Consider the following 27,157-nt stretch of genomic DNA (forward strand, 5'->3'; position numbering starts at 1 on the left):
CCATGGAAATTTCTGCTGGGAAATACAATATCAGTACATTAGTATCAGATAAATTCACATACCTGAATTGACACAAAAGTTCAGTTTAGGTTATTTTCAGACCACAAGTACATACCATATGTTTAAAATCCCACTGATCCCTGCTTAACGGTCTGATAAGAGCTGGAATTAATATACTTCAGTGGTAATTTCTGTAGGCATTATGCTAAAAACATCATGCATAAATAAAGGACAGCCAGATGGTGATGTGATATTTTGACATGGGCTACAGGCATTTAGTTGTGTTGATTTGCAAGCTTACAAGTAAACACACTGTTAGGAAATAGCGTGCAAGCTGTCAGCTAGCAACATGGACCTGTCCCTGGCTTCCTCTGGCCGCATGGCCTTGGTTCCCTTCTCCTGATTAGAAGTGAGCAAAGGTCAAGACATACCTAAGTAAATACAAAGAGAAGTGATTTTTGCACAGTATCTCACGCTTTATTACCAGCTTCTAATGTTTTTCTCATAACGCGAGTAGCTATTAACAGAAAAGTGTTTGTTTTTATATTTCTACATAAAGCTTCAAAGACACAACCAGGATACCTCTATTCAGTACCTCTTTTTCCTGACGAAGGCTTAAGTATACACTAATTAAAATCTCTGGGATCTTAGTTATGTCAATATTTCTCTAACTGAAAGGACTCTTAAATGAAAATGTTTTCTTTTTATTGTTTTATTTACCTCAGGTTCTAAGACATACAAGAAATTATAGTTTTCCCTCAAATTATACAATATACACGGATTATAAAAATACTGAAAATTAAATAAAATAATTAAAAATTGAGTTAAATACATAACCGCATGTGATAAATTTAGGAACTGAAAGCAATAACAGAACACAAGAAAAAAACTGCTTAAATAAAACCCTAAATTTCTTAAAACAACAAGATCTGTTATTTATTAGCTAAAAGACAATAACTTCTTTTTTGGTGGCTATTAAAACTGTTGCATTTGCAGAGGACTTCTAGGGCAGTGAAGCTGCTCTGTTACAGTGGTGGGTACATGTCCTTATGCAAGTCAAAACCCACAGAACATTCAAGAGTGAACCCTAATGTAAACTATGGACACAGGGTGATAACGATGTGTTAATATAGGTGCTTTTTTTCTTTTTTAGTTTGCTTAAAATATATTTTATTGATTTTTTTACAGAGAAGGGAGAGGGATAGAGAGTTAGAAACATCGACCAGCTGCCTCCTACACACCCCGTACTGGGGATGTGCCCGCAACCAATGTACATGCCCTTGACCGGAATCCAACCTGGGACCTTTCAGTCCCCGTGCCAACCTCTATCCACTGAGCCAAACCGGTTTTGGCAAGGTGCATTAGTTTTAACAGACGTCCCACTCTGGTGCAAGATGCTGTGCATATATGGGAGCAGAAATTACAAGGGAATCTCTGTACTTTCCTCTCAACTCTGGTGTGACCCTAGAACTGCTCTACAAAATAAAGTCTATTAAAAATATTTTCAGCCCTGACTGGTGTGGCTAAGTTGTTTGGAACATCATCCTTGTACCAAGGATTGTGGGTTCTGCTCCTGGTCAGGGCATATACTCGGGTTGTGGGTTCAATCCGGGTCAGGGCACATACAGGAGGCAACCAATCAGTATTTTTTTCTCTCTCTTCCTCGCCCTTCACCTCTCTCTAAAACCAATTTTTTAAAAAAATGTTCCTCAGATGAGGATTTTAAAAAATTATTTAAAATTTTTTTCCCCAATTGTTGCCATTTGTCACAAAGATTCAAAAGACTACCACACAAAGTGATTTATCTTCAAAGTCCATGTGAGTATTGATCAATACGCCACTTTTCACAAATCTAAAACATAAATATTTTAACATGCACAGAGACTTGACACCACCACTGCTGCTGTGTAAACTCTAAGCAGGAGGAGCAAAGGGCATGTAAAGTATGTACATCTTACAGTTTGAGGCAAGGTAATACCTAGGATAAGGAAAATAAGTGTTTCCTTGGGCAAATCTTAATAAGATACACAGAACATAAGAACTGGAATAAGGAGGGCATGCTTAAGCTATAGCAAAGTACACTTCTGGCCTAAAATATCACCATCTATATCTTGGCATGTGTAGGACAAAGTTAGAAAGAAAATGAAAGACCATGAACACAGAGCACGTGGTCTACTCATTAGCAAAAATAAAATAAAATTTTCCAAGATCAAGGGCAGCCTTATTTATTTCTCCAAAGAGCTGCTCTTTTGGGCCAATGTGCACGGCCAACTAAACTGAAATTATCCACACACACTGAGTTCTAATGAGTACCTGAGAGACACTGCAATAGAAATTATTTGCTACATGATATTATCAGGTATGGTTATTTTAAAAAATGGAAAAATACTCTAATGCTGTGAATTATAGAATAAGTAATTTATATTTAAAAGAGCTAAAAACAAGAGATTATCATAAAACTAGAGGTCTGGTACACGAAATTCATGCATGGGGGGGTGTGTCCCTCAGCCCAACCAGTACCCTCTCTAATCTGGGACCCAATGAGGGATGTCCATCCAACTGCCTGTTTAGGCCCGATCCAGGTAGGCTCGGGCCTAAACGGGCAGTCGGACATCCCTCTCACAATCCAGGACTGCTGGCTCCCAACTGCTCACCTGCCTGCCTTCCTGATTGCCCCTAACCACTTTTACCTGCCAGCCTGATCACCCCATAACCACTCCCCTGCCAGGCTGAATGCCCCTAATTTTCCTCCCCTGCAGACCTGGTCACCCCTAACTGCCCTCCCCTGAAGGCCTGATCACCCCTAACTGCCCACCCCTGCAGGCCTGGTCACCCCTAACTGCCCTCTCTTGCAAGCCTGGTCACCCCTATTTGCCTGCCTCTGCAGGTCTAGTACCATCCAACTGCCCTCCCCTGCTGGCCATCTTGTGGCAGCCATCTTGTGTCTACATGGGGGCAGGATCTTGGACCACATAGGGGCAGCTATCTTGTGTGTTGGGTGATGGTCAATTTGCATATTACTCTTTTATTATATAGGATACTGATTTTGCTATTTAAGTTCATTTAATTCTGCTAATTAGATGGGCTATATGCATAATCATCTTATTTCAACTCCTAATAAAGCAAGGAGTAAAATATTTGATAGAAAAAGACAGCAAAATGTGTGTATACTGGGTTTCCAATTAATCTTTAACCTCTCGTGTTTTCATTATTCTTACCAAAATGTAGTTGTCTATATCTGACATTTCTTGGAGACAAACTAACAATGTGATACCTTGCGGATAGGAAATTATAAACACAGGGCACAAACTTCCCCAGGAGTTTAAGAAGATCAATTCATTTTTTTTGCTTTCTGGGAGAAAATATGTAGCAAAAAGTAAACAATAAAGTCAAGGTATAACCAGTAATAATTAGCACTGAAACAGTCAATAGTAAAGTCTTCTAAATGTCTAACAGTCCTAACAAGAATGATATGGTAGATTTTGAATATCTAGGTAAACCTTTAAAAACAAAACAAAACAAAACAAAACCCTATAAACATAATTTGGCTGTAACTAGCCATGGTTGATACCCACATTGGTTTTATAATTTATTTCGTTGCCCTATTAATACAACTCTTTTATTTCATTGTCTATTTGGCACAGTTTTTAAACAGTTCCTTTACTTTGGATACCTGATGCAATTCATACCATGTTTTATCACGTTTAGTTTTCTAACAGATCCTTTATGTACTATAATTATGACCTCCATAAAAGACTTAAGAAATGTATTGATTTGCCTCTTCTTATTGGTAGCAGATTGAAATCTTAAGTCTTCTAAAATAATGTCCAATTCTTCACCAAGTAACGTGTGAAGTCTTCAAGATGGATTTAATTTGTGCCACTGGATAACAACCTTTTCTGGATTTGTAATTGTCTCTTTCCACTGGTTTTTTGCTTCAATGTTATTACTGTCTTCACTTATCCAAATCTGTAAAGGAACAATACAACCATTTACTTAACACAGTAACGATGAGTTCAGTCAATTACTTTTATTGATGAAAAACAATGGAAAATTTAGTTAACATATTTTCAATTAAACATCTCTCCACTTTTCCAAAAGTTTTATTTCTCTCTTTGAAACTTAAATGTGAAAATATTTAACCTTTTAAGTCACTCTGAGGACTATTTTGTATGATCCAATTCGATTTAAAAATTTAATGTGAGATATTACATAATAATTTTCCCCAAAATAATGAGTATCCTTTCTTATTCAATAAATCTAGGAGCTCAACTTAAAACTGATCCCAGTCACTCAAAAAAATTTTGTAAAGATTAATTCGGACTATTGATTTAAATTAGATTGATAAGGAATGTGCATTTTCAAGCACTGTATCTGTTATATAAAACTAATTTTGCCGAAACTGGTTTGGCTCAGCAGTAGAGCGTCGGACTGCGGACTGAAAGGTCCCAGGTTCGATTCTGGTCAAGGGCATGTACCTTGGTTGCTGGCATATCCCCGGTAGGGGGTGTGCAAGAGGCAGCTGGTCGATGTTTCTCTCTTATCGACGTTTCTAGCTCTCTATCTCTCTCCCTTCCTCTCTGTAAAAATCAATAAAATATATTTAAAAAAAAACACTGTAATTTTAATTGAAATCTAATCATTAGTCATTCTTTGATCCACCATAAACAATTTCATAATAATCCACAGTAAACAGTAGTCTTCACTTATGTAATATCAGATAATAGATGCGATGAATTTGGGAAAACTGTAAAGCATTATGTAAAGCATCATGGAGGTAAGGTGGGCAAGGAATGAAAAAACCTGAATTTTCACCTCAGCTCTACCACTAACAAATGCTGCTGCTTTGAAATTAACTTCTCTGAGACTCAGTTTCTAATTCTTTTAAATAAAAACATTAGCACAGTTCACCCATTGGTTTCAGGACTTGAATGTTTCCCTTTCATTTCATGATCTGAAGAACTTTCCTTCACATAAAATCTTACAAAAACAACCCCGATATAAAAACATATTATGTAAGAGTGCTCTTGACTCCACGTTTGGCTTCTCCATCATGGTGGCTCCCAAAACTACTGGAGAAGCTACAGGGAACAGAGGGCCAGCAAGAACCTTTCCAGAATTCTTATTCTTAACTAGAATCTCAACCAAGAAACTAGAATTAGCAAAAAAGTTTTCTGAAAATCATCTGTCAAATAAATCTCCTATTCCCTTCGTACATGGTAGTTGAGGCTTGATGATAAAGGAAAACTTTAACTGAATTCACTTCATGGGTCTTATGGCTTTGAGAAGTATGCTAGTTGTAAGAATTCTCAAGTTTAAGCTTTTTGAATAAGAAAAAGTGAGGAACAAAACTATAATTTTAAAACAAATATTGTAGGTAAAATATATGAAGTAAATCAAAGAGTTAATATCAATCTTTGAAAATTCACATATAACTTTAGGATTTCATGTAAACTGCTAGTCACATCTTGTCAAATGGAAGCTTTTAAACCAATAATATAGATTTAGGAATTTAAATATGAGTCGCATGATTATAATTAAGGTAGAACACAATAGACAGCTCCCACTGATCCACTCAGAGTACGGTAAAGAACAAAATGATAAAAAGAAGTTCCTAAAGGATTGGCAAGCAGGCAAGTGCTATGTTGTTTTAGACAAGTTACTGAGAATTTTTAAGTAGATTTACCCAGAAGCCCATATTGACTATCTAAATTAGGGGTGTCGAACTCAATCAGAGAAGGGGCCAAAATCTAAAATCCAGCCTAAATCACGGGCCGAATGGTTTACTGAACAGTCATAAACTGTCATTGTGATGGAAACGCAGCGGAGTGCAGTGATGACAGCGCGGTGTGGGCCACATTGCAAGGCCTGGCAGGACGGATTTGGCCCGCGGGCCTTGTGTTTGACACATGTGATCTAAATAATATCACAACCACTATTAAAATTGATGTTTTCTACAATTCAAATCTAACATATTTCAGTTAATAGCAGACAGAGGTAAACATTAAGTTGAACATGAAACAGAATAAAGATGAATAGCTGAAGCCTTGAGAAATTTAATTAAAGTGTTCCCTCTTCATAAGGAATGAGCATTACTGAAAAAACTCATCGTTCTCATACTTTTTAAAGTTGAAAAGCTCAAAAAAATACTTATTTCCCCCTTTAAAAATGTAAAGTTCATTTAGAAAAAAAGTCTTATATTAAGATAAGCTGACTACTCAGAAATTCCATCTACTAAAATTAAAGCAAAAATTGTGATAAAATTTAATTTTTGAGGCAACATTTAATTTTAATTTATGATGCCAAAGAATTGTACTCTATTAAACTTCCATTTTATCCTATATTCTTTTTATTAACCAACTGTTTAAATGCATAGAAAAGTGCAAGGGAAGAATTCAAGATAAAAACTCGTACTAACCTGCCCCACGAAGTGTCTTCTTCTCACAGAACTTCGACTATAAAGCTTAACGAGAAAAACAATTCCCCTTTCGCTCTGTACCAGTGGGAAAATCATAGTCTCTCCCCACTTTACTCTTCCATTGGAGGCCTTCAGTAGGCGTGTCTTCTTCTTATAAACTAGCTCTCCCGAGCTGAACATCGCCACCTTCACAAAAAAACCTGAAGCATAGAATGTTTGATATATAAAATTGTATTTAAAACACCATATAAAAATCTGTACCTATACGTTTGTTGTAAAAAACATAAAGAAGCCACTTTTCAAGATCTGATGAGCTATTGCCATAACAGAAAGCATCTTCTGGTACAATCTGCCGGTGAAATCATCTTGGCCTGTGCTTGTATTAGATAAGGTTCTTCAACTACCTTTACACAGTTATTGTTTTATTCCGATTTTCACTCTTCTTTGGGGAACTTGAACAATTTTCCTTAGAAAATCATTTATTTTACATAGATGTTCAAATGAATCAGTTATTATAAATGGTACTGTCTTATTATTGTTGAATCTGTTCTGAATTTGAAATTATAATATATTCTCCCCCTTGTTTATGTTCTATTTGTTGCTTGATCCAACCTACCATTGGTTTGTCAATTTTAATGATCTTTTCGAAGAAAAAGCTTTCCGTTTTATTACTTATTGTTGCCTCAATATTTATGATCAACTTCAACTTTGGCTCCAATTCCTTACTTCTTTCCTTGGCGTGTGCTGTTTTTTTAGCTTCGTGAGTTGAACGCGTGGCTGTAGTTTTTTAGTCTCATTGGTTACAGTGGACATTCATTACTTGTGTCTGCTTCAGATATCTCCTCTTCTTCCAGTAGAAACAAGGAGTACTCTGACCCCACTCTTAGCCTTTGGGTGGGACTGACCTCAACCTCAAGCTCTCGGGGCGGCCCTGTGAACCTGGCCTATGCACCCAAAGTATCAGAATCCCTGGCTGGGTCCAAAGGGTGGGAGGAAAACCAGTGTCAAGGGTTGTGTTTGACATTTTTGTGTGTGTGGTGTTGTTTTTTTAAATTAAGTTTCCCATTAGCAGAGTATCCAACAAAGCTTGCATAAGACAAATCATCTAGGCTGAAGAAACATCTGGCAGTCCTCTGGACACTAAAGCTACAGTAACTAAGGAGCCGACTAAGGAACAGCCTCAAATCAGAGGTCACAACTGGATATGAATCAAGAGACCAATGGATTCAGGTAGACACAAGGGTTAACATTTGAAACCCAATAAAGTGATTCTAAGTTAAAAGGTAAGTATTCGCATTAAGTAATAAAAGTTACTAGAATTTAAATCTCCACTGTAGGAAATGTAGGGAAAAACTGATCTTTTGCTAATACAGTCTTTAGATTCCACTTTGGGCCACTATATACTTACTCAAAGTCAGCGGTGTTGATGAGCTTGGAAGGCACTGTGCCTCTAGAATTTGTAACTGAATCCTGCTGTTCACGGCTTGGAAACAAGTCCCCAGCTCAAGTTCTGCATGGCACACCTGCATGTCACAAAAGTGTCATTTGGTAATAAAGAATAGTTTTGGGATATTTCAAAAATTCAAAATTAAAGAGCTAAGATGAGTAATCTTATCATCACTGCTTTTTATTGACACACAGAACTACATGTCAGAGGAGAAGGTTTAGACGTAAGTGTGTGTCATGGGTTCTGTACATATGAGCTATTCACTTTCATGGATTCTGAAACGGCAAGTTACAGCGACATACTGATTCTCCCAGGTCGGGGAGACCAAAAGACAATTCACATCAAAAGCAACTTAAATCCTAAACAGATTTACTAGAGACAATGTCAGTGAAATAAACACCGAAAGAGCAAGCATATGTCCAAAGACTTAAATGTAGTCATTTGAATTGTTTTTTGAAAACATAGGAAACACGATTTGAAAGTGCTATATATGAGAATCATCATTCTTTTTCTTCTCAATGTAGAAATCAGAGTAGGTGCTAGCAAAATCAGAAGACAACGGACTGCTACAATGAAGAGATTTGTGAGTTGGGAGCTGAATTACTATGTGGTATGGAAGCCAGCCAGGGACAGCGCTGGCAGGAAGGGAGCTGGTGAAAGTTACCAGGCAGTAAATAATAAGGGAAAGGTCAAAGAAAACCTGAGGCAAACCATCGGGGAGATGGGGGAGAAAGAATGTGCTCTGCAGTATAGCTGACTAACAGCAGGATGAAGCTGGTAACTTGTTTGTGAAACAGAGCGCGCCCAGCCTACTTCTCTGGCTTCCAACATCCTTGGAGTGAAAAAAGAGAAACATGAAGTTGTCCAAACACAAAAACATTACTCTTCACATGCTGAAAAGAGTGGGTATGGAAAAGAAGCTAGAACGTAAGGTTAAGAGATCTCACAGGGCTCAGCACAGACAGACACAAAGGTCTTCGCTGATATTAATGCCAACAAAGCTATAGCCCCGCTGAAGGAGGCTTGGTGATGAGCTTTCTATCTGATCGTCCAGCAATGACTGGCTCCTGGATCACTGAAAAAGGACATTCCATTGGCTGAATCCTGGGCATTTTCTTGAAACGTGATTCTGCGTTTTAGAACTTGGTAATGCCACACCCTGGCCGGGCGTGCTCAGCCCTCGCACCAAAGGGTCTCGGGTTTGATTCCCAGGCAAGAGCATCTACCTGGGTAGCAGGTTCTATCACTCGCTCTGGTTGGGGTGCCTCGGGAGGCACCAATCGCTGTGTGTCTCTCTCATATTGATGTTTCTCTGCCTCTAGCACCCATTTCTCTATAGAAATCGATGGGAAAAATATCCTCGGGTGAGGAACAACAAAAATAAATTAAAAAAAAAAAACTGGTCATGCTCTAAGAAATCGAGAGCTAAACATTGAAATGTGAATCACTTAAAAGCACAAACTCAACTGTTGAGAAGTTAAACTCCCCTGTGAAATGAAGTGATGATAAAACTTGTCTATTTTGGCAGAAAGAAACACTGATTTTAATAAATAAGTGAATGTACTGCTTTTGCTTTCAATCAGAATAAAATTGGATTAATAAACCTTTTCACATGAACTAAATCTGTAGCCAGACATAAAATGACACCTTTGCTGATACAAGACCTATGGAACCATAATCGTTTATCAGGGTTCTCCCAGGCAGGTAAGATTCCAATGTCTCATTCCCCAGAAAATACTTTTGCTGAGTCTGATGTACTCTCCTAGTCTCACTAATTTAAGTTTTAATATGTGTATTATCATTTTGAATACCTGTGCCTTCTATAAACCAGGGTTGCATATTACTGTCTACTAAGCTAGTTTCAAAAATGCAAGTGATGAACTCCCATCACAGCTATAAAACAAATGTATTTAAACATATTTTAACACAATAATCTAATTTTGCACTCTTTCATTCATCATTTATTCTTTCATATCCATCTACATGCAAGTATTCAATGCAAAGAACATGACAGGCTGTTGCTAAGAGCACTGTAAAATATAAAGAAAACAGATGAAAACTCAAGCCTTGTTTTGTTCAAAACAAGTAACTTAATGCTTAGTTGTAATACATACTGTAAAAAACACATTGGGGCTGGGACAGAAAATAATAGACACGGAATAAAGAAGTACAGATGCCTCTGGCCCCATCCCCCAAATATCCTGATTTAATTGGTTTAGGAGTGGGCATGTTTTTAAAGCTCCCTAGGTGATTCTAATGTGTACTCAGGGTTAAGAGCCACTTTATGTCATCGTAAATATTTTTGAAAAGTAGGAGAAATATAAGACTTACATAAATTTAAAATCATATAAGGTTTGACCTTTTAAAAGCTTATGGCTGATTTCTATAAATGTTATCCTGACATAGAAACTATATAATTAAATTATTAGAGATTTCTAAACACTCTAAGTGTCCAGCTGGCTAGTTGAGAGAAGCAAATGTCAAGTTTCAAAGATAATCAAGTTCTTTACAAAAAACACCAGCTGTGAGAACCTTGTTTCTGCCAAATTTATGGACAGATATATAGCTTACTGAGGATTGAAAACAACTTTCCCAATCTAGCTGAAGGTAATCTCTGATTGAGCTTACAGTTTATGATTCTTTCCTGCTTTTCTTATCAGCTACTAAAAAAACTTTTTATAAAATTAATTGATAATTTAAAGTTACTCATACTTAAGGGTTACTTATGTATTATTGTCACTTACAGAAATTTTTGAAGGTGGTGCTATATCCAAAGAGTAATCCATTTCCTGTGTGCTCAGAGTCCTGAGTGACAGTGAGCATTCGCCAATGGTCTTCTTCCTGGGAGTCTGGATTTGAACCTTAAACACAAGCCTTACACTTTGCAGACTCTGGAGTTTAATGGCAAACACAAAAGTTTCCATAAACTCAATTGTCTAAAAAAGAAAAAAGAAAAGAAAAAAGAAAATATAAAGTATATAAATAAAAGGACTGAAAAAAGGGTGATATGCCAACATAAAATAAATAAAAATAACATATTTTAATTTAGGAAAGGTAGATTTGATTTTTTACAACAATTAAAAATATTTTTTAATGCCAACAAAAATGAGAATGACCATGACTTGCTTTTCCAGAATTTATCCTAGATACTGCCTTTCTTAATTTTCCCAAATCATCCTTTTACTTAGTCAGTAATTCAGGTCAATATCAACACCAAGCATACCAGAATATATATATAGCTTTTCCCCTTTTTGAAAATGGGGTTGTTTTTCATCTTTGGTTCTGCTCTTTACAATTCTTCCACAGCAAGTAAGAGTGGCTTAAGAATCTCAGGTGAGCTCTCTCGGTACCCAAAATCTAACTGGTCCACATTACAAGACTTGAATTATTTCTTTAAGGGAGTGATTGTTTGTCTAATGTTCTTTCCATCTATTGGGATCCAATTCCTCTTTTGGTAATGTTTGTTCCAATCTTTCCAATCTGAAAATCAATCTCCTTAACAGAGAAGACAAAGAAAAACGTGAGTGTTAAGTTCTACCTTCTCACTAAGCATTTACCCTGTGCAGCAAGCCCGTGTTTTCCATGCTTGAAAAAATTTCAAATGTTTCTTTCGTTACTTTTAATATGTGTTTTTTAATCTTTATTGTTGAGAGTATTACATATGTCCCCCATTGGCCCTTTCCAGCCCATCCTCAACCCCCACCCAGGCCCTCACCACCCCACTGTCTGCTGTCCATGGTTATGTATATATGAATCCAAGGTTTTTGGTTGATTACCTCCCACTTACTTTTAATATTTTTAAACTTTGTCTTACCATGGGCTATCATTTTTTTGACACTAGACTGTACACACTCCCTTCTTTCCATTTTTAATGCATCCCTTTGAAAAACGAGTTGTTTTTGTTCTTTTGAAAAGGCAAGATATCTGGGCAACTAACAATATATTTTATATATAATATTATGCTCAATTTTTCTCTTTTATTGTAATTTTTATGTTTATGTATCAGAATTGTGTTTCTGAGAACCTCTGAACCACTTAAGCTTTCTTTTCCCCCCTAATTTTTCCTAAGTTTACTTCATTTTATTTGAAAATTAAAATGTGAAATAAGTACCCTGTTTCCCCAAAAATAAGACAGTGTCTTATATTAATGTTTTCTCCCAAAGTTGCGCTAGATCTTATTTTCAGGGGATGTCTTATCTTTTCATGCGCTAGGTCTTATTTTCAGAGGATGTTTTATTTTCGGGGAAACACAGTAAGTGTCAGGATTATAGCCAGAGATAAGACATTTTCATTTAGACGTCCTATAATCTATATTTTCATAAAGGAATATCCTACTAATACATCACTTTTGATTTCTGCCTTCTCACTTATTAAGAACATTTTCCCATCCTTAAAAACTCTCCCTAAACATTATTTCTCACAGCTTTCTAGTATTCTATCACATGGCGTTATGGTTTGAACTGTGTCCTCCCAAAAAAGTATGTTGAAGTCCTAACTCTGAATGTGACTCAGAATGTGAGCTTATTTGGAAATAAGGTCATTGAGGATGTAATTAGTGAAATTAAGATGAGGTCATACTAGAGTAGAGAGACTGACTGGTATCCTTGTAAGAAAATGGCTGTGAAAAGACAGAGAGAGGCAGGGAGGATGCCATGTGCAGATGGAAGCTGTGATCAGAGGGAAGGCAAGGAATGCCAGGGATTGCTGGCCATCACCAGAACTAGGAGAGCCTAGGACAGATCTTCTCCCGGAAAACCAACGCTGCTGAGATCCTGAGACCAGACTTCCTCCAAACTGTGAGAGATCAATTTCTATTGTTCTAAGCAAAAACCCTAAGAAACTATTACATATGGTATTCCATGAGTTTTCTCAATCGTTTCCCTATATGAGATATTGAGATTGTTTCCAATTTTTCCACTATGGATACTATGTACACACACACACACACACACACACACACACACACGCACAGGATAGGCAAAAGGAGGTTTACAGTTATGAGTACATGAAACAGAATTTATTCTATTGCTTATTAACTAGTGGCCGGATGCACAAAATCTGCAAGAGTAGGCTTTCCTCCCCTCGGCTGCTTCCCTCAGCACCCGGGACCGGACTGTGTTCCAGCTGCCAGCAGGCACCCGGGACCCAGCTTTGTCCGGAAGGATGTCTGGTCTAATTAGCATATTATCCTTTTATTATTCTAGATTATTCTATTATTTATTTGTATCATTTGTTTTCTTCTTATTATTGCTATTATTTCATATGCTTTATCTTTTAGGCAATGATGGAGAAGCGTGTTGACAAATTGATGAGAATAAAGAACTCTGTGCCAAAGTGTGCTTGAGTATAGCAAGTAGACTACAAGAATCCTATATAATCCTATATAATAAAAGGGCAATAGGCAAATTGACCCTAACAGCAGAACGGCCAGGAACCACGGGTCACTGTGACGTGCACTGACCATCATCAGGGGGCAGACGCTCGATGCAGGAGCTCTGAGCGCAGGAATGGTGGCAGCGCTAAGGATGTCCTATGGCGGCTCAGGCCTGCTTCCCAGGAATGGCAGTAAGTCATCAACTGGACTTCCCCCTACAGCTCCCAGGCTGCCAGAGGGATGTCTGACTGTCAGCTTAAACTCAATCCCCTGGGGATGGGCTGAAGCCAGCACATCCGAGGGGTCCTGGGCTGTGAGGAGGCGCAGGCTGGGCTGAGGGACATCTCTCCTTCCCCGAGTGCATGAATTTTTGTGCCCTGGGCCTCTAGTGTGTAAAAATGAAGGTTGGCAATTTGAGCTCTTACAAGATTGTACTCAAGTGCACTGTGCCATTATGACATGCTTTTGAGTTAGAAAAGCTATTGTAATAATCACAGCCCGCATGTCTTTTTCCATATAAACAATTGTAAGCCTACTTTTGCCCCACCCTATATATGTATTTTACATGTATATTAGATTATTTCTATGGAACAGATTCCAAGTAGAATAACTATATTAAAAAGTATACATAACTTAAGGTTTGATGTGTATTGTCATTAAAATAACTTTCAGAAAGTTTTATGTTCTAGAGCACATGTGTCAAACACAAGGCCCTCGGGCCAAATCCGTCCCGCCAGGCCTTGCAATGTGGCCCGCACCGCGCTGTCATCACTGCACTCCGCTGCGTTTCCATCACAATGACAGTTTATGACTGTTCAGTAAACCATTCGGCCCGCGATTTAGGCTGGATTTTAGATTTTGGCCCCTTCTCTGATTGAGTTCGACACCCCTATTCTAGAGTCTTGTAAAATTTTTTCTACTTTTAATAACAAAAAAGACAGAAAATAAAGAGAAACCAATATGTAATTTCATGTTTTTTAGACATCTGAATTACCTTATTTTTAAATGATGCTTTTGCAATAGTTACCTTTCACTTGCATGGGAAAACACTAACCTTGAACCCATATCCAAAGACAAAGATGAAGGTAAGTTAATGTGAAATCTAGAGCCTATAAACCAAATTCAGGATAATAAAGGAAAATATTTAAAAGGAATCAATTGCAATAATACAATTATTTCTCAAAGCCATATGGGGGGAGAGGATGAAAAAATAGACATTTATTTCCTTGTCATAAGAGAAATACAAATAGTTTTCTTATATATTGTTCATCTTCTATGTATTTTAGCAATTAAAATTTCCTTTTTAAATGCACCTTAATATTGGACAATGAAATATCAAATACTTTTACTAGTAAGGCTCAAAATCGTCATTAAAAAACAAGGGGTACATAATTTGTAGTTTTCCTAAAATAAAACACTTTTTTAATTCCAATTCCTCACATGAGTTAAAATGACAAACATGAGAAAAACATAAAAAGAAATTCAAACACAAACAGCCACTTACACTGGAGCCTTCCTTGGCCGAAGACTTGAAATGCACTGGTTTGGGCAATGTCAGGACTCCTTTTATAGAGACAGCAGGCATGTTACCGCAACTGGAGGGCCAACTTAAATCTTTGCACTAAAAAAATTAAAAATACAGCTTGAATTTTATAAAGGACACTGACAATACAAACAGTTTATGTATTTTTTGAGTTAATGACTTTAGATTCAAACTGTAAAAGTAAACTTACTGAAACCTCCTGTTTCATCTACATTAAAATAATTTGACAATGTTCTAGACATCACATCAATATCTCTGAGGTTCAAAATAAAATACTTCCATCACACCTTCTAACTTATTTTCTTTAGATTCTTTATTACATACTATTTTCTGCAAAATACTATAAAACTCTAAATTCCAAAGAGATAATGACCCATTCCCCAGAAGAGAGCAAAAGTATATTCTTACAATGCCTAAATATTCAATTTTATAAGAAAACTTGGCATTCACTGTAATAATGTACCTGTAATACTGTGATCCAGATTTGCTCTGCTGAAGAATTATAAAACACCTTCACATTCAATCTCCCCAAATCTCTTTCATCTCCTGACAGAGTGATAGTATCTGAATTGTAAAAGGACAAAAATGTTTGAGATACTATGCAATCTTTCTAACCCAATTAAGCTTTGATACAATTCAATTTTAAAGACAAAATAGAAAAATGCTATAATTATTTTTTTAAGTTGACAATTTAATAAAACAAACATCACCCTTTAATGTTTTACTGAAGTGCTAGGGGGAAGATAAACTATAAAAAAATAATACATGGGCCCTGGCTCATGTGGGTTAGTGGTTAGAGTGTCTCCCATGCACCGCAGGGTTGCAGGTTTGATCCCCGGACCCCTGTTAGGGGCTAGTGTGGCAGGCAACCAACTGATGTGTGTGTCTCTCTCTTTCTTTCTGTATGCCTCTCTCTCTCTCCCTCCCTCCCTCCATCTCCCTCTTCCCCTTCTTCCTGTCCTTCCACTCTCTCTAAAAACCAGTGGGAAAAAATATCCTTGGGTGAGGATTAACAAACAGAAAAGTAATGCAACAAACAGAAAAGTAACCCAATTATAACCTGAGAAATTTAAGTTAAAACAAAAACTTTTCCAAATAATATTAATATGGCCTTAATACTCTATACTTCAGCAAGGTCCTTATTAATATACTTTAAAACAAACCAACAATGGCTATTTAACTGCTCTATTTTTAAAAAGATGTATTCATGTCTGAACACTAAAACAGAGTCCATCTGATATGTATATCCATACATAGGTAATACTGCCAGCACATATGTAACTAGAGGCCTGGTGCATGGATTCCTGCACTGATGGGGTCCCTCAGCCTGGTCTGTGCCCTTCTTGCAATCCTGGCCCCCTGGGGGGATGTGGCAGTGCCAACGCGGCAAGCGGCCGGGAAGGAGCCCCAGCCAGGGCGTCTCATCCTGGCCCTGCTGCACCTGCTGCCTCGTGGAGGCGGGAGAGGCTCACAATGCTGCAGCTGTGCTTGCCGGCCATGAGCCTGGCTTCTGGCTGAGCTAGGTTCCGCTGTGGGAGCGCACCAGGGGGCAGCTCCTGCATTGAGCGTCTGTTCCCTGGTGGTCAGTGTGCATCATAGCGACTGATCAACCAGTCATTCATTCCAGTTGTTTGGTCGTAAAGGTTGCTTAGGCTTTTATATACTGTATACAAAATATTATTTATATTATATATATTATTATATATATTATATTATATATATATTATATTATATATATTATATTATATATATTTATATTATATATTATATATATTATATATATAAAATAGTATTTATATTATATATATTATATATTATATATCAATATGTTATATATATTATATATTATATATATATTATATATAATATATATATACACACACATACACAGGCAGTCCTCAGGTATGTCTTTTTGTAGTTACGTTGTCATTTCCCATTTATTTATATAAAAAAAAGTTCAATCATTTTGATGTATGTACATATGTACTGTATGTTTTTATTATTTACTGTATTTACCACAAATAAAGGTCAGGAATTGTTCTTTCTTTTAAATTTTTTTTACTGTTTCACTTCATTACTACACGTGAGTGACATAGTTGCTTATATAGGTGGGTTCTGACTTACAATAAAAATTGCATTACGTCACATTGTAGGAATGGATCTCCAGAGTAACCCGAGGACCTATAGATTCTCTTCCTGTAGCATATATACTTTAACATTACTATTGGGTAGAAATAATTCCCTTAAGAATATAAAAATAGGGCACTTTGTTCCTTACCCAAGCTTCTGTTGCTCCCCTGAGAATTTTTCCTAGAGGAAGAGCTGCTAGGCACACTGGACAGTGAATCATGTCTCTACAAATAGAATGCTTTAGTCAGAAACTACATATCAAACTTGAAGGAGTCTGAAATAATACCTTCCCTACTACCAAAATGCATGCTAACTATTTGGCCAGTTACTGACCAGAATTTCCCACCTTTAGATGGAAAAGATTTCTGTGTGTGTTATCAGGAAAATCTCACATATCTTAGGGGAAAGCCTTTGCTGTTCGGTTTGGCTTGGTAATAAAGATGAAGAGATATGGCTATGTTTCAGATTTAAAGGTACTAATAAAAATCCAAATATATTTGCAAGTGCCCTGATACCTAACAACCTGTAAAGCAAATTATTACAGCATGTTCCCTCCGGACCGGGAGGTGCAGCATCACCTGGGAAACCATTAGAAATACAAACTCACTGCAGAGCTACTAAAGCAAAAGCTCTGGGGGTGAGGCCTGGCATCCTCTATTTTATTGATAACAAGCTCTCTACACAACTCCAATGCGTGTTAAAGAACTGGTGCTGCAAAGAATTAAGTTTGCAAAAACTTAATTCAACTGGGATTATTAAAGATTATTTAGAATACACTTCATTTTAATTAATATATATTCACATGAAAAAAGTCCACAAATATGTAAAAACGATATTTTCACAGTGTTTTTACTCAGTTACAGGAATATAGGTGATTTGTCTTTTTACTTTGCTTAATTCTACTTCCTATGTTTTAAGTAATAATCACAGTTCACTTGTATTAAAAAAAAAACATATTTTTAATTGTCAGAAATTTGTCAATTTTATTTGAAACCTAGGACAGTATTTTAATATAAATGAATAAAGTTCCACATCTCAATAGAAATACTACTTTTTATTAGTAACTATGTTTATTAAAGAAAGTAAAATCAATAAGCACTTCTAAATATATACCATTTAAATTCCAAGTATCTGAGTGCATGTCAAATGAGCGATGTAAGATTCATTAAAAAAACAACAAAACAAAAAACAACTACTGCCTTTTTTATTCACTTGAAAAGCTAAAATAATGCAAATGGGAAATATCAAGTGTTTATCCTAAGAAGTATGAGAATAGATATATCTACATAAGATGCAAAACATGTAACGTACACGCTTCTAATTTTTAGCTTGAAAAGAAATTATGGAATATAATTAAATTTATATAAATAATTTACCTGCATGAACTTCTGCGATGAACTTGTAAGATCAAACATAGACTTGCTTAGCCCCGGGGAACCAGGGAGTTTGTTGGTCCTTAAATCACAAACTATAAAAAGACGAAAGTAAATTACTTATTCTTATAGTAAAAAAGAAGAAATTCTACTTAATTACGAGGAATTAAATCTTTTTAGGAATACATCAAGAATATTATGCACAAATCTACTTACAAGATAAAACTTTATAACAAATTTTTTCCCATTATTTTACTTTGTTTGAAACAGAAACCAATAAAAATCAAACAATACATTTTTACATCCACATCAAATATCAAGCAGGGAAAAATTCATTCTTTTTGCTACATTCCTCAATTCTTCATCTCGTAAGAATCATCAAAGAAGAGGTAAATACTCTGCACTAAATGCAATTCAACTTTTCAATGAGCACTCATTTTTAAAAAATCAATACGGAGTCCCAGTTGATCCTGTATTGCTAGTTTCCCTCCTGAACTGTAAGGTCCGGGAAGAATAGAACTCTTTTCCAATGTGTATGCTAGTCTAGAACTGCAATAAATAAATTCTTAAATGAATATTTCTGCTTTATTTTTAGTACCTGAATTCAAGGTTGAGACAAATACATGACCAGAAGAACAGTGATAAATTTGTGAATCAGATATGTACTAGATAGACTATAACTGATGCAGTTTCAACTATGACACTAAGAATGTTCTAAAAATCATTTAGGCATTTTCTATTTTCTTTGTTTACATTTGTAAACATATCATGTTTCTAAATATATCATTTTTACTAAATAAAGCAGAAAAGGAAAAAGCTGGTAAATAACTGTTGTAAAATTTATGAATGGATAAATTATATATAAAATATATAAAAATAATTTGTAAATAAAACTTTTTTTCAAAAAAGGACAAATAAAATGGAATTTAGAATTTACTAACACATACAACTTTTAGTCTTTCCATTTTTATATTAGATATAATGCCACAAAGCGGTCAGGATGCTTATCTCATCACTTCTGAAGCCTACCTTATCCTTATTTGTAAACTAGAGGCCCAGTGCATGGATTCATGCACTGGTGCAGTCCCTCAGCCTGGACTGTGGGGATTGGGCCAAAACCAGCTCCCTGATATCCCCCAAGGGGCCCCGGGTTGCGAGAGGGTGCAGGCCAGGCCGAGGGACCCCACTGGTGCACAATCGGAGCCAGAGAGGGATCACGGGAGGGCTCCAGGGCATGTCCAGCCTGACTTGCCCAGTCCCAATAGGCTGGACCCCAGCAGCAAGCTAACCTACTGGTTAAAGTGTCTGCCTCCTGGTGGTCAGTGTGCATCATAGCTACTGGTGGAACGGTCACTTAGGCTTTTATATATATAGATTGTTTTCCATAATAAGAATCATCTCTTTCAGGATCTCTGGTCTAATCTGACTTGTACATTTGCTAAAAGAGATACACAGAGAGCCAGCACTGCTGCCCCAGCTGAGGAGGAGAAAGTAGGAGCAAAGAAAGAAGGATTTGGGGAGTCTGATGGGCTTTGGACTTTTTTTTTTTTTTTTTTTTTTTTAAATATATTGTATTGATTTTGTACAGAGGAAGGGAGAGAGAGAGTTAGAAACATCGATGAGAGAGAGTCATCAATCAGCTGCCTCTTGCACACCCCCTACTGGGGATATACCCGCAACCAAGGTACATGCCCTTGACCGGAATCGAACCCAGGACCCTTCAATCCCCAAGCCGACGCTCTATCCATTGAGCCAAACCAGTCTTGGCTGGGCTTTGGTCTTTTTGACTAAACCTCTTTTGTAACATGTTCAATAAAAAGCTGAACTCTGAAAAAAAGAAAGAGCTACAAGGAGGAAAACATGTAAAAAATTTCAAACCTGATCCATATAGTCTTGTCACTTCTGAAGTAGGAGGAAAGCGCCGACTCAAATCTGGTGAAATGTGCTGATACATGTAGAACGGGTTATATACGTCATAGCTGGATCCCAGGTGGGAGGAGCCGGAAAGTTCTGCCTTGCGATCCCCAAAAGATGCTCTGGCAGATCCTGAAAGCAAATGTTTCTAAAGTTTTATGACATCCTTTCCTTGGAGTTATTAGCCAACAACTGGTGCATTCAAGGCAAAAGAAAAAAAAATTTGTTTCGAGTAATATTAACTCACATGTGTTTGATATCTAGAAAAATAAGCACACTTTTCCTAAACTCTAAGTATGTGGAGTATTCTGCCAGGGATCAGCCATGAACCTGCTCTCAACACAGTCTGGTAAATTTTTGACATTCTTCTTTGCCCCTAAGAACACTATTCCAAAATGTTGTGGACAATTCAGTATTTTGTGATTGGAGTTTCCTTTTATTTTTCTACTTACAAGAACAACTTTTAAGTAAAAAAATTATCTCTTTTTAGAAATGTGCTCTTTTCATGAAGACCATAACATTTATAAAAACTGACCACCAGCTACTTTTTGTCTGGCATCTTTTTGTTGTTGTTAATCCTCATTGTTTTTCAGAGAGAGTAGAAGGGATTGGGGGGGGGGGGGGAGGAGGAGAGGAGAGGAGGAGAGAAGAAGGGAGAGGGAGAGAGAGAGAGAAACATCAATGTGAAAGAGAGACATATCAATTGACTGTCTCCCCCCCACTCCCTGATGGGGGCCGGGGATTGAATCTGCAACCCAGGCACACTCCCTAGACCAGGAATTGACTCTTCAGTGTGCAGGCCAATAATCTAACCACTGAGGACACCAGTCAGGGCTTTGTATGACATCTTATCAAGACAGCAGTGGTAGCAGCTGCTCTTCAAGGTCACTACACTGCCCAAGCATGACAGGAAGAATGATGCCAGAAAGTCAGCTAAGAAAGACAAAGACCCAGCAAACAAATCTGGAGGCAAGACCAAAAGGAAGTCGTGGTCCAAAGGCAAACTCTGGAAAGCTCGATAGCCTAGTCTTGTTTGACAAGCATCACATGACAAACTCTGTAAAGAAGCTCCCAACTATAAGCTGATGAGCCCAGCTGTTGTCACTGAGAGATTGAAGACAGAGCTTCCTCAGCCAGGGACTTTCTAAACTGGCTCGAGTAATTTACACCGGAAACACCAAGGGTGGGGATACCCCAACTGCTGGAGAAGATGCACGAACAAACTGCACATTTTGAAAAATAAAACGTTATTAAATAAGAAAAGAAACTGACCATATGCTGAGATACATAGAGCCAGTCTCAACAAATTATAAAGGACTGAAATCCTAGAGTATGTTCTCTAACACCAACGCTACAAAGTTAGAAATCAAATAGCGAAACAGATAGGAAATGTTTATATTGAAACATAAAGGACCAAAAATAATAAAATAAAAAAGGTAATATTAAAAAAAACAAAACAAAACAAAAAACGAGATTGAAAGATTTGCTCTACTGAGTATTAAGAAAGGAATACGGGCTGAAACTGGTTTGGCTCAGTGGTAGAGCATCGGTCTGTGGACTGAAGGGTCCCGGGTTCGATTCCGGTCAAGGGCATGTACCTTGGTTGAGGGCGCATCCCCAGTGGGGGGTGTGCAAGAGGCAGCTGCTGATCGATGATTCTCTCTCATTGATGTTTCTAACTCTCTATCCCTTTCTCTTCCTCTCTGTAAAAAATCAATAAAATATATTTAAAAAAAAAAAAAGAAAGGAATATGGGCACCAATGATAAGATCAGTGGAGCAGAATAGAAGGTCCAAAAAGAGACATGCATTTTATGGATGCTGAATTTATAATCAGTGTGGCACTGCACAACAACAGGAAAAGGGTAAGACAACTAAATATTATAGAGAAAACAACAACCTTCATCCCATCTAAGTATATTCACAAAAATTAATTTATTGTGGGTTATAGCTCTAAAATAATGTTAAAGGCAAACCAATAAAACTTGTATATTAAGTACATTTATCAGGAAGTCTTCACAGCCTTAGGGCAGAGAAGCACTTCTTAAAGGGAACATAGCCTTAATCATTACAAATTTTTAATAAACTCAACTACATTAAATTTGAAATTTTCCATTTGTCGAAAGGCTATTTTAAAAAGTAAAGAGGTAACAGACAGAGGGGAGAAGATGTGTGCAATAAATATAACTAACAAAGGGCTTATATCCAGAACTTATGAGGAACTCCCACAAATCAATAAGGAAAAAACAAGCAAGCCTATATGTAAATTAGCTTAAGACTTAAGCAGACACTTCAGAAGAGAGTCTATTCAAATAGTCAATAAACATGATCTGGTGCTCAATCTCATTGGCCATGAGGGAAATTAAAACTTTAATAAGATACCACTACATGCTCATCAGAATGGTTAAAATTAAAAAGCTGACAATACCAAGTCCTAGCAAGAGAGCAGAGCAATGCGAATGATCATACTCTGCTGATGAAAATGTAAACTGATAAGTTTGCTAACTTCTACTAAAGCTAACAATATTTATAACCTACAATCCCAAAATGCCATTCTGGGACTTATACACAACTGAAATGCTTGTACATGTGCACTGAGAGGTAAGTCAAGAATGTTCATCATACATTATTGCCAAAAACTAGAAAAGACTCAAATGCCCATCAACAATAAAAATAGATGAACTGGAGTATATACTTGTTACATGAAAATACCTTATGCAGTGGTCACCAATTGGTGGTCCACGGACCACCAGTAGTCCATCGAGTCTGAAAGGTTGGTGACCGGTGTCTTATAGTATGCTAAACAGAAACACTTCTGTATCTCATCCATTAGAAAACAATAGATAAATACACTCTCTGTACGGATATAAAAACAAACTGAACCTTAATAACAATAATTTGAGTAAATTTCACAAACATAATGCAGACTGAAAGAACCCACAAACAAAAGAATATATATTGAATATGTTATTTCATTTATATAAAGGTCAGAAAACATACAAAAAACTAATCATAACATTTAGGGATATGCACTTAAGTGGTAAAAAGTAAGAAAAGCAAAAAACCGATACTGATTATTCTGAAGTGACTGGAAAGGGAAAGATGGAAGCTTTGGGTGGTGACTAGCCACATGCTTTTGAATGGTGACTAGGCACACGATTTGCTTTGTAATAAATCACTGCGCTATGGATTTCTTTGTTCCTGTTTTCTACATGTGTTTTATATTTAGATCAAATTTTCTTCAGAGCTTATAATCACATTGGAAATAATATAAACACATAAACTGTTTTAAATGTTTAAATTATCACCATGTTTTCACTCTTTTTGTTCCATTTAAAACAGAACCCAGGGTATAAAGTAGTATTTTCTGAATTAAACTAAACAATAAAACAGGTAGCTTGACATTGAGTTCAGAAAAGAAAAATAAGAGGTTATGAGGTGAGATTCTATCCTCGTCCTGTTTCCAAAAACACTACGTATACAATCCAAGCAGAGTGCATGGTCAGAGGGGCGCCAAGAGGGAGCGAGGACGCCAGAGAGCTAAAGAGTGTGCAGCCCGTGAGCTAACACTTGACTCCTTCGACACATAAACAACCACGAACATCTGTGGTAACAGAACGGCACTGTCAGGAGTATGACTCACTCACTACCTTTATAGGCTATACCTAAAAAGGAATATTCTGATTCCATTTTTCCTTTATAAGTAAGCCACTTCAGAATTCCAATTTTCCCCTCAAACAGTACACAGTGATATCAGTTTTTAAGTTCAAGAGGAATTTCTCTCAATTTATAGAGCCATACTGTTGTAAAGTTACATAATTGCCAACACATCTCAAAAGCCCTATTTGAAATTTCAATATTAATTCAAATTGTAACCTCTGGATGGATAGGTAGGTAGGTGAAAAAGCCAGCACAGTAAAAATTTAATGATAAATCTGTCTTCTATCAAAGCAGGAAGCTATAGTTGTAATCAGACTTACTAGCAAGTGAGTAAAGCAACAAAACAAATTTCAAATATTTGAAACATAATTTAAGTCACAATTGATATTGGCCTGCTCTATCTTCTCAAAATCTCCATATCAGCCCATCACTCACACATGCATTTGCACATACAGCTTACACATATTTTATTTCTATAATTAGGTACCGAGAATACTTTCCTGACTTTCGTTATATAAAGTAATTCTCTCTCCAATATGCTAAAAATCAGATGGCTTCACCACATCCTCAGTGATCCTATAATCTAAGTGTAAGTCAATTTCTTAGTCAACTAAAAATGTAATATTTATTAACGACACAATGAAAAGAAAAATAACCACATATTGCCAGGTTAGGTATTTCTTACTTATTTTCTGATTACAACCGCCTCTCCCACCCCCAGAAAATACTTTAAATGTCTAAGAATAGATAATTTATAAATTGTGGTACATCCATATAATTTAATACTATAAAGCCATTAAAAAGTAATGAATATGAAAACATGTTCATAATATATGATGCGAATATTATAAATTGCAAGGCTGTTTACATGGCTTAATCCCAATATTGTTGAACAGGTATGAGAAAAGAGAAAAAAATAATTAATCATGGTATCCTGTGAGCCAGAGATTTTAAAAACTATTTTTTTAAGATATACGAAAAACAAGACACAGTTCATCTTTCCTTGTTTCTTTAAAATAAAAAAAAATCACTCCTACTAGACCTTCTTTGCTTATAGATAACACTAAAAACCCAAAGGCACTGGAGCGTGAATAAAAGCAATGCAGATTCTGGACAGGATTTGACTGTTGGAATAAAAAGAGAACAGTATGAAATTAGTTATCTGTTTTTAATAACTTTTAGCCTCAGGGCAGGCCAAAGTTGGCGCTGAGCAGGGCGGGTAAAACTCCAATAGAAAATCCAGTCTTTCTGGCCTAAAGAACCAGAAGGCAAAGTTCAGAGCAATCACAGCAGCTAGAAGGTAAGGTGGGAATCTTGGAAAGGCGAAAACCCCAGATTATGTGAATAAAGTCTGCTCAAATACCTGGCTGATCCCTGAACCACACATGTGTGGGACAGACTCCAACTAAGGATAATAAAACTAAGCTGAGGTAAGAGCTGCCACTACCAAGTTGCTGAATCCAACAAAGTTAATTGCCTGCTGAAAAAAAAAGGAAAGGAAAGAAAAAAAATAACCCTCTGAGTAATATAACAGATTCGAATCCCTAAAATACAATATCCAACATCCGGAATACAATCCAAAGTTACCAAACACAAAGAAACGGGAGAATATGACCCATTCTCAAACAAAAAGACAATACACCGAACTCAAACCTAGATGACCTCTATGTGAGAATTTTTAGACAAACGTGAAATTCAAAAATATAAAAAAATGGCTCACAATAATGAAAAATATATGTCTAAAACAGAAAATTCAGTGGATAGGCTTAACAACTGAATGGAGATAACAAAGGAAAGAGACAAATAACTTGAAGGTAGATCAATATTATCCAATCTTAAGACCAGAGAGAAAAAAGATCGGGGTGCGGGGGGCAGGGAGGAGAAGTCTCAGAAACACATAAAACAGCATCAAAGAGTCCTACACGTGTGTAATTGGAAAACCGGAAGAGAAAAAATATTTGAGGAAATATTCTAGGTCTTGATAGGAGTTACATTACATTAGTATATGCATTTGTCAAACTCAAAAATTACACACTTAAAACTTGGGCAGCTCACTGAATGTAAAGTTTATGTTGAAAGAAGAATACTGAACTCTAGTAAATGATATAAATGCTTAAATATTTAGAGGAAAGTCTATTAATGTCCATAATTTACTCTGACAATGCATCCTCCTCCACAAGTATTAATAATGCTCAGAGAAATGAATAGATAAATATATGTGACAGGAAGTATACTAAAATGTAAAAATCTATGTGGTATATAAGTAGAGGTTTTTACCATTACATTCTTTCAATTTTTCTGTATGTTTGAAAACTTTTCATAAAATTTTGAGAAAAAATAATCATTGTGACTGACTGTTTCAATCCACTAGAACAAATTATTTTTAAAATACAAGAGTTATATGTTGTTTCCTCTTCATTAGTCCATTGACCTCTACAATATCAGCCAAAATTCAAGCCAATGAATCTACCTCATTCAAGCAGCTATTTAGACTGGCAAGTGTTATTTATAGACTGGGGAGCACAGTGGTGAAGAACAATGGGAAGGAAGAAAGATTATTTCATTGCTTCCTTATTTCTCTTTACACCAAACTTCAGGAAACAGTAGACAGAATGTTTTCTCTATCTACTGATCAAATCCAGAATAATTCCTCTATTTTTTCCTTCTAGACATATGAAGGACATCTGATTATAATTATACTAGTGGCCCAGTACAAGATTTGTACACATTGAAAGGAAATTAATTAGAAAGAAAGATTCGTGTGGAAATTACATTACTGCAAAAAATTACATGTCAAAATAGTATACATAATATCCTATATAATAAAGAGGTAATATGCAAATTGATCATCACTCCAACATACAAGATGGCCGCCCCAATGTGGACACAAGATGGCTGCCACAGATGGCCAGCAGGGGAGGGCAGTTGTGGGCGATCAAGCCAGCAGGGATGGGTAGTTGGGAAGGATCAGGCCTACAAGGGAGGGCATTTGGGGGCAATCAGGCCTGCAGAGGAGGGCAGTTAGGGGTGACTGGGCTGGCAGAGGAGAGAAGTTGGGGGAGACCAGGCCTGCAGAGGAGGACAGTTAGGGGGGGACCCAGGTCTTCAGGGGAGGGCAGTTGGGAGTGACCAGGCTGGCAGGGGAGGGCAGTTAGGGGCAATTGAGCCGGCAGGGGAACAGTTAGGTGTCAATCAGGCTGGCAGGGTAATGTTAGGGGGTGATCAGGCTGGCAGGCAGAAGTGTTTAGGGGCAATCAGGCAGGCAGGCAGGCAGGCAGGCAGGCAGGCAGGCAAGTGAG

General features: G+C 36.8%; 1 protein-coding gene, 1 long non-coding RNA gene and 1 pseudogene across 2 annotated transcripts in view; 2 read left to right on the plus strand and 1 right to left on the minus strand.

Annotated features, from left to right (window-relative positions):
* The first annotated feature begins 1,026 nt into the window (after positions 1-1,026).
* On the plus strand, positions 1,027-1,478 carry LOC118704221. Its single transcript, XR_004983329.2, has 2 exons — positions 1,027-1,133; positions 1,357-1,478. It is a non-coding gene; the product is annotated as an uncharacterized LOC118704221 (long non-coding RNA).
* A 1,459-nt stretch (positions 1,479-2,937) lies between these two features.
* Positions 2,938-27,157, minus strand: part of TC2N (tandem C2 domains, nuclear) — a 29,292-nt gene continuing 5,072 nt past the window's right edge. The window contains exons 4-12 of the mRNA XM_045571951.1: positions 20,164-20,331; positions 18,289-18,380; positions 17,061-17,136; positions 15,246-15,346; positions 14,744-14,860; positions 10,610-10,801; positions 7,827-7,941; positions 6,419-6,618; positions 2,938-3,969 (exon numbers count right to left, since the gene is read on the minus strand). Coding sequence (XP_045427907.1) covers positions 3,859-3,969; positions 6,419-6,618; positions 7,827-7,941; positions 10,610-10,801; positions 14,744-14,860; positions 15,246-15,346; positions 17,061-17,136; positions 18,289-18,380; positions 20,164-20,331 — 1,172 coding nt within the window. The 3' untranslated portion in view covers positions 2,938-3,858. The remainder of the gene's footprint in view (positions 3,970-6,418; positions 6,619-7,826; positions 7,942-10,609; positions 10,802-14,743; positions 14,861-15,245; positions 15,347-17,060; positions 17,137-18,288; positions 18,381-20,163; positions 20,332-27,157) is intronic.
* Positions 20,496-21,560, plus strand: LOC118704193 (annotated as a pseudogene).

This window comes from Pipistrellus kuhlii, unplaced genomic scaffold (assembly GCF_014108245.1).
Source record: "Pipistrellus kuhlii isolate mPipKuh1 unplaced genomic scaffold, mPipKuh1.p scaffold_m20_p_41, whole genome shotgun sequence".
Lineage (NCBI taxonomy): Eukaryota > Metazoa > Chordata > Mammalia > Chiroptera > Vespertilionidae > Pipistrellus > Pipistrellus kuhlii.